This window comes from Astatotilapia calliptera, chromosome 5 (assembly GCF_900246225.1).
Source record: "Astatotilapia calliptera chromosome 5, fAstCal1.2, whole genome shotgun sequence".
In the NCBI taxonomy this organism is placed as follows: domain Eukaryota; kingdom Metazoa; phylum Chordata; class Actinopteri; order Cichliformes; family Cichlidae; genus Astatotilapia; species Astatotilapia calliptera.
Genome location: NC_039306.1, coordinates 2480372 through 2493208, shown reverse-complemented (window position 1 = coordinate 2493208; position 12837 = coordinate 2480372). Strand labels below are relative to the sequence as shown.

Sequence of the window (12837 nt, the reverse complement as noted above, 5' to 3'; positions counted from 1 at the left end):
CATGTGTCCCCTGTGTTTCATGTGTCCCCTGTGTTTCATGTGTCCCCTGTGTTTCATGTGTCCCCTGTGTTTCGTGTGTCCCCTGTGTTTCGTGTGTCCCCTGTGTTTCATGTGTCCCCTGTGTTTCTTGTGTTTCATGTGTCCCTTGTGTTTCCTGTGTCCCTTGTGTTTCCTGTGTTTCATGTGTCCCCTGTGTTTCATGTGTTTCATGTGTCCCCTGTGTTTCTTGTGTTTCATGTGTCCCCTGTGTTTCTTGTGTTTCATGTGTCCCGTGTTTCTTGTGTTTCATGTGTCCCCTGTTTCTTGTCTTTCATGTGTCCCCTGTGTTTCATGTGTTTCTTGTGGCTCCTGTGTTTCATGTGTCCCCTGTGTTTCATGTGTCCCCTGTGTTTCTTGTGGCTCCTGTGTTTCATGTGTCCCCTGTGTTTCATGTGTTTCTTGTGTCCCCTGTGTTTCTTGTGTCCCCTGTGTTTCTTGTGTCCCCTGTGTTTCATGTGTCCCCTGTGTTTCATGTGTCCCCTGTTTCATGTGTCCCCTGTTTCTTGTGTCCCCTGTTTCTTGTGTCCCCTGTTTCTTGTGTCCCCTGTGTTTCTTGTGTTTAATGTGTCCCTTGTGTTTCATGTGTTTCATGTGTCCCCTGTGTTTCATGTGTTTCTTGTTTCATGTGTCCCCTGTGTTTCTTGTGTTTCATGTGTCCCGTGTTTCTTGTGTTTCATGTGTCCCGTGTTTCTTGTGTTTCATGTGTCCCCTGTTTCTTGTGTTTCATGTGTCCCCTGTGTTTCATGTGTTTCTTGTGCCCCCTGTGTTTCATGTGTCCCCTGTGTTTCATGTGTTTCTTGTGTCCCCTGTGTTTCATGTGTCCCCTGTGTTTCATGTGTCCCCTGTGTTTCTTGTGTTTCATGTGTCCCCTGTGTTTCATGTGTCCCCTGTGTTTCATGTGTCCCCTGTGTTTCATGTGTCCCCTGTGTTTCATGTGTTTCATGTGTCCCCTGTTTCTTGTGTCCCGTGTTTCTTGTGTCCCGTGTTTCTTGTGCCCCCTGTGTTTCATGTGTCCCCTGTGTTTCATGTGTTTCTTGTGTTTCATGTGTCCCTTGTGTTTCTTGTGTTTCATGTGTCCCCTGTGTTTCATGTGTTTCATGTGTCCCCTGTGTTTCTTGTGTTTCTTGTGTCCCCTGTGTTTCTTGTGTTTCATGTGTCCCCTGTGTTTCTTGTGTTTCATGTGTTTCTTGTGTTTCTTGTGTCCCCTTTGTCCCTTGTTTCTTGTGTCCCCTGTGTTTCATGTGTCCCCTGTGTTTCTTGTGTTTCATGTGTCCCTTGTGTTTCATGTGTCCCCTGTGTCCCATGTGTCCCCTGTGTTTCTTGTGTCCCCTGTGTTTCATGTGTCCCATGTGTCCCCTGTGTTTCATGTGTCCCATGTGTCCCCTGTGTTTCATGTGTTCCATGTGTCCCCTGTGTTTCTTGTTTCTTGTGTTTCATGTGTCCCCTGTTTCTTGTGTTTCATGTGTCCCCTGTGTTTCATGTGTTTCTTGTGCCCCCTGTGTTTCATGTGTCCCCTGTGTTTCATGTGTTTCATGTGTCCCCTGTTTCTTGTGTTTCATGTGTCCCCTGTGTTTCATGTGTTTCTTGTGCCCCCTGTGTTTCATGTGTCCCCTGTTTCTCGTGTCCCCTGTGTTTCTCGTGTTTCATGTGTCCCTTGTGTTTCTTGTGTTTCATGTGTCCCTTGTGTTTCTTGTGTTTCATGTGTTTCTTGTGTTTCATGTGTCCCTTGTGTTTCTTGTGTTTCATGTGTTTCTTGTGTTTCTTGTGTCCCCTGTGTTTCTTGTGTTTCATGTGTCCCCTGTTTCTTGTGTTTCATGTGTCCCCTGTGTTTCTTGTGTTTCATGTTTCCCCTGTGTTTCATGTGTCCCCTGTGTTTCATGTGTCCCCTGTGTTTCATGTGTCCCCTGTGTTTCATGTGTCCCCTGTGTTTCATGTGTCCCCTGTGTTTCATGTGTCCCCTGTGTTTCATGTGTCCCATGTGTCCCCTGTGTTTCATGTGTCCCATGTGTCCCCTGTGTTTCATGTGTCCCATGTGTCCCCTGTGTTTCATGTGTCCCATGTGTCCCCTGTGTTTCATGTGTGTCTTGTGCTTCATGTGTTTCATGTGTCCCCTGTGTTTCTTGTGTTTCATGTGTCCCTTGTGTTTCCTGTGTTTCATGTGTCCCCTGTGTTTCATGTGTCCCCTGTGTTTCATCTGTCCCCTGTGTTTCATGTGTCCCCTGTGTCCCCTATGTTTCATGTGTTTCTTGTGTTTCATGTGTCCCCTCTGTTTCATGTGTTTCATGTGTCCCCTGTGTTTCATCTGTCCCCTGTGTTTCATGTGTCCCCTGTGTCCCATGTGTCCCCTGTGTTTCATGTGTCCCCTGTGTTTCTTGTGTTTCTTGTGTCCCCTGTGTTTCTTGTGTTTCATGTGTCCCCTGTTTCTTGTGTCCCTTGTGTTTCTTGTGTCCCTTGTGTTTCTTGTGTCCTTCGTGTTTCTTGTGTCCCCTGTCCCCTGCCTCTGTCTCAGTGTTTGTTTTGTCCCTGACGTGTCGCTGCGTGTTCTCGGTGAGCCTGAGCCTTTGCCGTGTGGACCCTGGAGTCTGTGTGAGATTCCTGCCTCCCTGGTTTCTGCTTGTTGAACAGCATTCAGTGTTCAGGGCTCAGTGTTTGTTCCCGAGTCTGCAGGCTGCTGTTTGCTCGGGAGTCCACAGGACCAACCCTCAAATCTGCTCATCCCGGGAGAAGCCACTGCTTCTGTTGGGGTGAGGAGGTGACAGCGACTCCATCATCATGGAATAAAGTCGAGCAGGAGCTCACCATCTTTGTGACGGGTGCTCGGCTGCTGCGCTCCGTCACACGCTGCTGCGTGTTGGGTGAAGCTTGGTTCCACCTTCGGGCCATCACCTATGGTCCTCTCTGGGAGGGACTGACAGAACGGACCACAGGTGACCGGCAGGTCGTCACAATCCACCAGGAGGAGATAACCTGCTCCTGTCGCTGCAAGGCAGCTCCACCTCAGAACAGGAGAATGGGTGGATGCTGGTTAATGTGAGCAGCTTCAGCGTCTGTTGGTGAAGAGACTGAGAGGAGAGCACATCCTCCACTGAGATCTTTCTTTGTCATTTTAAAAAGATCCGCATCAGCTCACAGATTCATCGGCTTCTCCGTCTCGCTCCACCTCGCACCAACTTTCATCACATGCAACCGCCGGCGTTCTCCTAATCTTACTGACGGCGTGCAGTCTTATGATCTGAGGTCTGTTGGAGCTAACTGTAAAGGGTCCTTCACACAACGGCTCCACCAATCAGCACGCTGAAGAAACGGGAACACAAACGTGTCCATGCAGAGTCACACAGCGAGGTGGCTCCTCGCAGGCAGCAGAGGCCTGTGATTGGACGGAGCTGCTTAAAGGCCCGCTCTGCGTCTGTCGTGTTCCAGGTGAAGGTTAGTTGGTTTATGGGAGATGATGTTTCTGATAAACCTCCAAACAGACCAGATCTGTAGGGCGCTGCCTGTGGATGCTGCAGACGGTCCATCTGTGTCTCAGGTTCTGGTGACGTCCTGCTGTGTCCTGCACACATCAGCTCTGCTGGTTGTAACGTTTCACTGCAGATCAACATGGCAGCCGTCCAAGCAGCCAGTCTCACAGCCTGCCCTCAGCTGAAAGAGGATCTGATTGCGGCGGGGGGGACAAATCGAAGGCCATAAAGTGAGAGGGTGGGGGGGTGAATAAATGGAGGGCAGGAGTTAAAGGAGAAGCTGTGCTCAGCATGTTCAGTCTGTGACTGCAAGCAGGAGTCACATCTGTGATGAACAGCTCAGAAATCAGAGTTTCAGTCTGGAGCACCAGCAATGTTTGTGGCTCCTCCTCAGAGCATGGAACAAACGCTGTGCTCATTCATGGAAGCCACAACGAGCCACTAAGTGCACTCGCGTCCATCTTTGCAGAGTAAGATGTGCCTGAAACCGCAGAGCTCCAACTGTCCTGAATCTCTGCAGCACGATTGGCTCATTAACCTCCTGATTTGGTTGCCTATTAGCTTGTTAGTTGCAGGGGTGGGACATAGATAACCATTCAGGTGGAGAGAAGCTGATGATTTACCATCGATCTGTGACCCCGCCCTTACCCGAGGCCACAGACGACAGCAGAAACGAGGCGTGAGTTTAACAAATCGATTTTAGTCTGAATAACGGGATATCGATCAATTAAGTCCTGGGTCGATTATTATTGGCAGAAACACCTGAATCTCAGCTTAAAGCTCACAAAACTATTTCAACAACCACCAAACAGCTAAAACAGTAAATGAGAGACGGTACAAACACGTGGACACAGAGCGTGGATCGTTCACCCGACTGCACGGACACGCCGTCGGACTGAAAGCCCGCAGCTCACAGGTTCTGATGCTGCAGTTTCGTCACTGTGACCAAAACTGACTGAACCAGCAGCACAAGAAGATCAAACTACGCTTCACGTTTGATAAACGTTGTATTTAATTCGCTCTGACTTCCTGCACAGCTCCTGCTATGTTGATTCATGGTTTTTGATCGACTGCAGAATATTTTGCTTCATGTTTTTCTGTTGTGATGCTTACACCTCTGATGGTTATGCACTGATAAATGATCAGAATTATAACATTTCTGGCTGCCCGAGGCAAAAATCGAATGGGGACGTTCTGAATCATAACGGAGTAAGTTGTATAAACCAGAGATGATACTCAGCAGAAACGAGCTTCGTCTGGACGATGGCTCGGCTCTCAGCGAGTGTCCCCGCAGCCGTTTCCTGCTTGGTGTTCATTAAACACACCGTGTGATTGGTTTGGTAGTTTGTTGGTAGGAGTTCTCTAAAAGTTCAGAGCGAGGCGGCTCAGAACGAAGTTCAGCAAAGTCAGGTTTTCTCTGTGTTCGCTGGTTTAGTAAGTGCTCAAACCCAGAGACGGATTCACCGCGGTGGTTACCAGCCGGGCTCTCGGCTTCAGGCTCTCGCTGCTGCTGTTGTTTCTGAGGTGATGGAGAGTAATGTCCCGCCCTCAGCGCAGACTTACAGGAAGTACTTCAACATAATCCTGTAAGTTTTGGAAGGATCCTTTGTCACTGCGAGCTCAGGCAAAATGAGATATTAGTTTCATGTCTTCAACGATCTGCATCACACCTGTACAGGTCACCTCTATGTTTACAAACTAACGACATCGCAGAGTTTAGTTTCCTGATGTTTTCACCACATCCAATCAGCTCTCCTTCCCTGCAGAGATCCTCAGATCAGCCCATGAACAGCCCTGTTTGTGTCCCCCACAGACACAGACTACATCAGTGAGGAGGAGAAGCACAGGGTGGAGCTGATGTTGGCCTTTCTCACCGAGGAGTCCAAGCAGGCTGCAGCCAGCACAGCTGTAAGTACACCTGCACCTGTCACACCTGTAAGCACACCAATGTAAAAGACATGGACGTGGCGATGTGACCCGTCGCTCACAGACCTGGTTATGGTTCTGCATCCACAGACTTCATGAGAGCCTCACACAGGCTCAGGTACCTGCTGTTACTGATATGTAACAGCAGCCATTAGGGCGGGGCCATATCATACCGTTCAGGGTAATATCAGTGTAATGTTGGGCAACGACAAGAAAATGAAACATGGCGATAGAATATGGGTAAAACGCACATGCGCAGTGCCTTTGTTTTCATACACACATGGCGGAAAAAGCATGGCGGCGACGGAGAATAAGAAGGGCGAAAGCGGATCGTTGAATGAAACGGATGAACCTGAACTGGTTTGTAAAAATGCTGCAGCTTCACTGGTGTGGAACTGGTTTAGCTTTCGACTCTCAGACACACAACAAAGCACTATTTTTGGTAGCGCATGCTAGCGGGCCGCCGTTATTACCGTGTTGTTTGGAAAATACGGCGCACTTAAAATCAATCCTTTGATTTTTCTGAAAGTCGACAGAGCCCCTTATAATCCCGTGTGCCTTATGTATGAACTCTGGTTGTGTTTACTGACCTCGAGACGATTTTATGTGCACGGCGCTCGAAAATCTGTCAGATGTTTCAGTACGACTTTGCTGAGCTACGAAGCCGCACCGCTTGATGGATTGTCGGAGCGTTACGGCTATCGTAGGCGGGGCCTCGCGGAGTGATACGTGCTGTGCTTCAGCATAATGTTACCGTACTGTGTGTGTTTAACCTCTTTTAAAGTGTTGTGGATGTTATACATGGTTACACTGAGGATGTGTCGGCCAGTTTCCACTGAAATGCCTTTTGGTTAAACTGTCAGCGAGGAATTTGCATTTGCATTGTTAAATGTTTATATAACTTTAATGCAGATAAAAAACAGCTGGTTGTTGAAGTGGAAATACATTGATGTTGTTTTGCACTAATAAAGTTGAGGAGTTGTAAAGTATTTTGTCTCGCGTCAGTTATATCGTCAGTTATATCGTTATCGCAAATTTTCAAACGTATATCGTGATAAATATTTTTGGCCATATTGCTCTGCTCTAGCAGCCCTATTATTGGTCACATGATTCATTAAAAATGCCCCAACACCGCACACACAGTGCAGTTCAGGTGAAGCTAGCAGACAGCTAGCAGCTACAGGCACCTGGGTCACCATCCACCTGTCAGTCACAGAGGCCACGCCCCTAAAAAAACTTTAAATATTGAGCTCTAAAAAGGATTTACTTGTTCAGGAAGTGAATTCTGTCCAATGTGGAGCTGCTGACAGCGGCGACACCACGAAGCCGCTTCTTCTTCTTCTTCTGTTGCTATTAAGGTGGAGTTCTGGCAAATGCATGGGCTCGTCCTTTTATAGCGCCAAAGCACTTTCTGCTGCACCACCCACACACCACTCACAGAGCTTCCATCTATGCCTAAGTGCTGTCTAACACACACAGATGGACATTGGGAGGAGCTCGGGGTTCAGTGTCTGTGGTTATTGCTGCTGGTTCTGGGACGTGCGCGCTCTGCATGTTTGCATAAAGCAGGCGCAGTAAACTGTTAGAATAGAGACGTTGTGTTTGAGACGTTGGTATTTATTTATAGCTGCTGAGACTCTTTAAACCTGCTGATGCTGATTGTGCGCTCACAGGAAAACGCCGCTGCCTGTGTGAGGACTAAAGTAAACCTGAACACAACAGAAGGACCTCGCTGATCAATATATAATTAGTCTGTAATTAATAAGTGATGAAGCTGACCTGACCATAGCAGATTAAAAAGTTAAAGTTTGGAAAAACGTGATTGTGAGAGAAAGCCATTTCCTGCGAGGTGTCTGTTCGTCCTGCTCGCCGTCTCCGCGGAGAAACCCGATCCTGGACTCTCCCCGTTGTCTCCACCGCAGAGCTCGGCCGGCTGAAGTGGAGGATTTATTATTGATAAAGCAGGAGAAGCGCTGCGTGTAAATCACTTTCCTGCAAAGTCATGCTCAGAGAACCGGAAATGAAATAAGAGCCAAAATATTATTAGAAGCTGGTAATGAAAGCACAGCGTTCAGTCAGCCTTCAAAGACGGAGACACCGAGGACGTGAAAAATGGAAAAGAAAGCAGAGTGTAAGTGCCGCCTGAGGTGGATTTCCACAAACCCACTAATGGCTCTCTGCTCTCGTTCAGCTGCGAGTAGGAAATGACTTTTGCTAATGTGAAGTTATGCTGCTTGTTTGGAAAGTGTTCCTCAGTCCAGACACGCCGACAAATGTTAAGTGGTTTCAAGCTGCAGCGTGTTTTTCACACAAAGCCTCGAAGTACACTCGTCTCCCAACAACACACACCTGAGAACGTCAGATATCTGATTACACACACACACACACACACACACACACACACACCATTTACAAACCCAGCTCGGTCTGGCAGACGAGGCTAAACACTGAATATACAGCTGTGCCCAGATGTTTATATACACTCATCAGCATGAACGTCGGGCTTTAATTGCTCTGTTTCCAGGGTGAATGATTGTACAGCGACTTTAAAAAACAAGCTTGACACTGTTTGTATTTCCCTATGACGCTTTAATAAGTGGTGCTGAAGATGCTGCAGACGAGGTTATGGGGAGTGATGACTGCTGAAGGGTCCTCTTTACAGCACAAAAAGGATTTGTTTGGCAGCATTCGTCAGACTGACCGAAGTCCAAGGAACTCAGTGAAGATCTAAGAATCAAACCTGTAGGTTACAGGAGCTGGGAACGTGTCTGCAGAGACACGATCATCATTTCAAACAGCTGTACGTGAGTTTATCCAGATGTGCCGTCACATCGTAACCAGCTTCCTCGCGACGAGAGGAAATTGGTTAGGATGTTCAGGAACAATTGAGGAATAACCGAGACTCAAACCTGCCACGAAGCTTCCACGGTCAAGCCAGTTTTACGTCTGAGAGAGCGCCGACCAAGAAAGAAGCTGTCGCCCACGTGGGCGAGCCAGAGGCAGAAGAGGCTCGGGGCGGTAAAAGGAGACTGTGTGAAAACTCTGACGCTCCCGCTTCAACAGCAGAGGGTCTCCGGGCAGACCATCGCCGTCTTCGTTGTGGAGCGAGGCTACAAACCGCTGCTGTGTTTCTATGTGCCGCATCATTTCCTGTTAAACTCACAGGTCACGCTCGAGCCAGACACGAAGAAGCAACCGAAGCATTTTACACCAGATGTTTCTGAGAAATTCGAGATGTAAGCGCTTCACCCAGAAAAACCTTTTCAAGATTTATGTAACCACAACTTTGTATGATCGTTTAAACATTTATCAGGAGAACTACAAGTTCTTCTATTTTTAAAGAGTCTTTGCAGGCGCAGGATGTTTGAAGCATCTTATTCTGGGAACAGTGGGAGCGAGGCAGGTGTGGTCCCAGTTATCTCTGAGGACCAGACTAGACGCATGAACACGATCACAGAAAAGCTTCGATCGAAAGTTGTTTATGTGATCTGCAAACAGTCCCCACGTCTGTGACGCAGCCTCTCGGTTTATCAGCACGAGCACTCTGTGCAGGTACGGCCGCTGGGTCGCCGCCTCCTTCTGTTGGGGCAGGGCTACTTTCCGCTATAAACACACCCCTTTCACACAGTGGCGCTTTCTTCAAAAACACTGTTTGCTGTCTGATCACAGCTCACCGAGGCCTGTTGTCATTCGCCGTCACACATTCACACTGAGAAGCACCAAAACAGAAAAATCACGTAGCACCCAGGCTTCCTCGTAGACCCCAAACAGGTGTGGAGGTGAGTCTGACTCTGGTCGTTCTTCATTTGTGTTGTTTGTGGAAACGCACCGCTCTCTCAGATGGCCCCGCCCCTCCCTGAGCCTGGGTCTGTGAGCGCTTTGCTCGTACGCAGTCATCTGATTGTTGGGTCTTTATAATAAAGAGCGCTTTGAGGCGACTGTGATTTGGCGCTAGATAAATAAAACTGTGTAGAATTGAACGTTGCAGTTTTTCCTGCGCGCTGTGTAATCCTGCAGGAATTTATTACCATCACAGAGCTTATCGAGCAGGATTACCCCGGTGCAGGGAGGGCGGGCACCACCTCTGCAACCTCCTCACAAAGAGTTACGTCTGTGGAATATGGTGCTTATCTCCGTGGCGATGCAGGTGGTTATTAGGTCAAAGGTCAAACCTTCATGGCTGATCGTTTTTCTGTGACTTTCAGTCTGGAGTGTGGAGCCTGTAAAACAGGAAACGAGCGAAGCACCAGTCAGCGGTTTTGCTTTCGGCGCCGACTTCCCGACACTTTGAAGCGTTTGCAGCAGATTGATCAGAGCACGTCCGGAGTTTTTACTTCACCTCAGAATAAGTGGAAAATCAGTCGCTGAGACAGGACATTATTCTCATTATTACGACACGCTGCGTGAGATAAAACGAGGTTTGGTCTGAGTGGACCTGAGCTTCCACAGAGAGGTGGGTTGGCACACGGCTGCTGGCTCTCTGATACTCACACCTAAGTCTTTGCAGCCGGAAGCAGCGATCGTTCTTTTCTTCTCGCGCGTCTTTAATGGCAGTGGAAACTTGTGTCATAATGGATGCTGACTTTCCAGGTTTCAGAAAGCCGCGGTCGCAGAGACGGCCTGCCCCCAGCACAGCCCTGCAGACGCCACTTTCAGCTGCCCGTGTGAGATTAAATCATCAGGCTGTTTGAAAAGCTGTCAGGGCGGTTAGCTGCTGCTGTCCATCGATCGCTAAAGCACGCACACACACACACACACACACACACACACACACACACACACACACACACACACACACACACACACACACACTCTGACTGCTTTCTCTGTGTTTGCTGATGTTTGCCAGGACAGCACACAGGATGTCAGGGCAACCAGCTCCATGGAGATGGGTGTTAAAGCTCCAGTGATTATCCTCTGGATGGTGTGTGTGTGTGTGTGTGTGTGTGTGTGTGTGTGTGTGTGTGTGTGTGTGTGTGTGTGTGTGTGTGTGTGTGTGTGTGTGTGTGTGTGTGTTAAATCTGCAGTGTTTTACAGCTGAGAGCTGCTCAGGTTTGGACTTGATGTTCTGCCTGGTCGGTTTCGTCGTCACAGCGTGATCATGGTGATTGATGTTCGTCTGTGAGAGGTCGTCACCCTGAACTGTGACTCACACGTAAAAAACACTGAAGAGTAAAAACCAGAGTGGAACGTGTTCAGTTTGAATCTTGACCAGTTTGATCAGGTTGGTCAGGACCAGTTTCCACCTGACTGAGTCACATGATTGTAACCAGTGACGCCCTAAAGAAAGCAAATAACAGTAAAACTAACTTATATTTGACGGTTTGTAGCCTTTGATGGTGTGATGCTAACTAGAACGTTATATCGTACGTATACAAACGTAAAGGAAACAAGCGAACAGCCGGGCTAACTGAAGCTAAACTGCAGGGAAACCACACTCGTCTCCAGTTTAGAGGAACCGTGTTTGCTCTGTGTTGGATGTTGCAGTTTTAACACCAAAGGCTTTCAGAACCTTCAACAGGTCGTGTATTACAGTGCACTGCTCAAAAGCACCACCAGAGGGCAGCCAGGTGAACGATGAGCAACATGAACCAACAGTGTTTACGGTGCTTTCTTCATCCTTCTGTATTTATCACCAAGTTATCTTCAAACAGTGAATAATGAGACACTTTGGGAAAAACTTTGATGGTTTTAGGACGACATCATGTTGTTTATGTGCAGCAGAGCTGCACTGAGTACTTTCAGCAGGACCTCTGTAATGGAGTAGTTTGCAGTGCAGTACTTCAGTTTGACTAAAGGAGGTGAAAATAAGCTAAAATCTTCTTGTGGTTTCTGTGTTTTCACCGACTGCAGACGAGCCTTCATCGTGACTCCGTCTGTGACGATCGCCTCCTTTCAAAGTAAAATAAGACTTTAAACAGTAAGTCTGTGTCTGTACTTGAGCTTTGTAGGAAACTTTATTTACAAATGTACATTATAATTTAACAAAAACTAACAACGACACATCCTGGTGTGTCATGAAGTCAGAGGCTGACATTTCTTTCAGCTAACGATCCGATCAGCCCGACATCCTGTCTGCGTTTATATTTACACGTCAGCCAGCTCGCCGTTACAACCGCCGATCCTGATTGGTGGAGCAGCGTCAGAGGAATAACAAGGATTTCATATTCTGCTCACAGGAATTTTCACGTTTCCTCGCCTCCTTCACGCGGCACCGGCTGCCTGAACTTTGACCTTTCCAGCAGAGACGCCGTGTGTTTCGCTTTGCATGAGGCGCTCATCGATGGCGGGTTAAAGCCTGATTGTTCTGCTTCTGAACCGCTGATGCATGATATTAGACTTTTCAAAGGACCCTTCATAAAGGTGTCCTCTTCCTCACCTCTACGTTCTTCTTCTGTGGTTACAAACTGGGGACAGAGACCAGCTCTCATCAGTAGACTTGTAGTCAAGACGGAGACAAAAACGTCTTTAAACTGCAGCCAGATGCTGCTTCGGTTACGGGTCTCAGGCATATCCACGTGTTTTTGCTTTCGCACAGCCCTCCTCACCGCTGTCCACTGTCTCACTTACTGAGAGGACCGACGCACGCTCCACTTGACTGTCTCGTCCATCACCCTCTCTGTTTTTCACACAATGATATTATCCTATATCCTCGCATGTGATTGGCCGCAGTATGGAGTGATTGGAGCATAGCTGCGCCGCTGTGTGAGAGCTGAGCAGCCAAAGGGAATTAAGTGAGGAGCGGCTCTCGCTCAGTGGGAGTCGACTCTGATTCACTGCAAAGCGCTCTGTAAGCACGGCTCTTAGAGCTGACGCTTTTGAAATGACACATTATCGAACGTTACGTTGCGTGTCATGGACGCTGTCGACCACGTGTCGATCTGAGACAGCAACACTGTCTTTATAGAAGACTGGCCTCGAGACATCCAACTCTATGTTTAAGGTGCGTTTAAACACGTGACCTTTGAACTTAATTTTCAAAAAGCGGGCACCACTACCTCGGTACGCTCGTGTTGTGTTTAATGTTGTGATGATGAAACTGACTGTACCTGAGCAGCCAATCAGCACTGGGGATCAGATGAATGCTGAGGACAGGATGCCGGCGACAGCGTGACTGCAGTTAAACGTCACTGTTCTGCGTACAGGTGCGTCAGGTCTCAGGTCACTGAAATCACACAGGCGTTAAACCTTAAATCAGAGCTGCAGTCGTTTTAACTAAATACTACAAAAGTTTCGGTTCGTGTGTCTTTGTTTTGCTGTATTTTTGTATCTGTGCTGCGTTGAGTTTACGTCAGTGGAGGTAAAAGCTCTGAGCGCGCTCGTGCTCCATGCTGGCACCGCCCCTTTAGATGAAGCCTCCAGTTCAGCTGTGGTGAGAAAAGTTTCAGACTGTGTGGTTGAGTACTGGCAA

At 48.1% G+C, this 12837-nt stretch overlaps 1 protein-coding gene across 5 annotated transcripts in view; it reads left to right on the top strand.

Moving 5' to 3' along the window:
* Positions 1–12837, top strand: part of rnf123 (ring finger protein 123) — a 112898-nt gene that overhangs the window by 81101 nt on the left and 18960 nt on the right. For all 5 annotated transcript variants that reach the window (XM_026166582.1, XM_026166581.1, XM_026166580.1 and 2 more), the window contains one exon: positions 5314–5408. In XM_026166582.1, coding sequence (XP_026022367.1) covers positions 5314–5408 — 95 coding nt within the window. The remainder of the gene's footprint in view (positions 1–5313; positions 5409–12837) is intronic.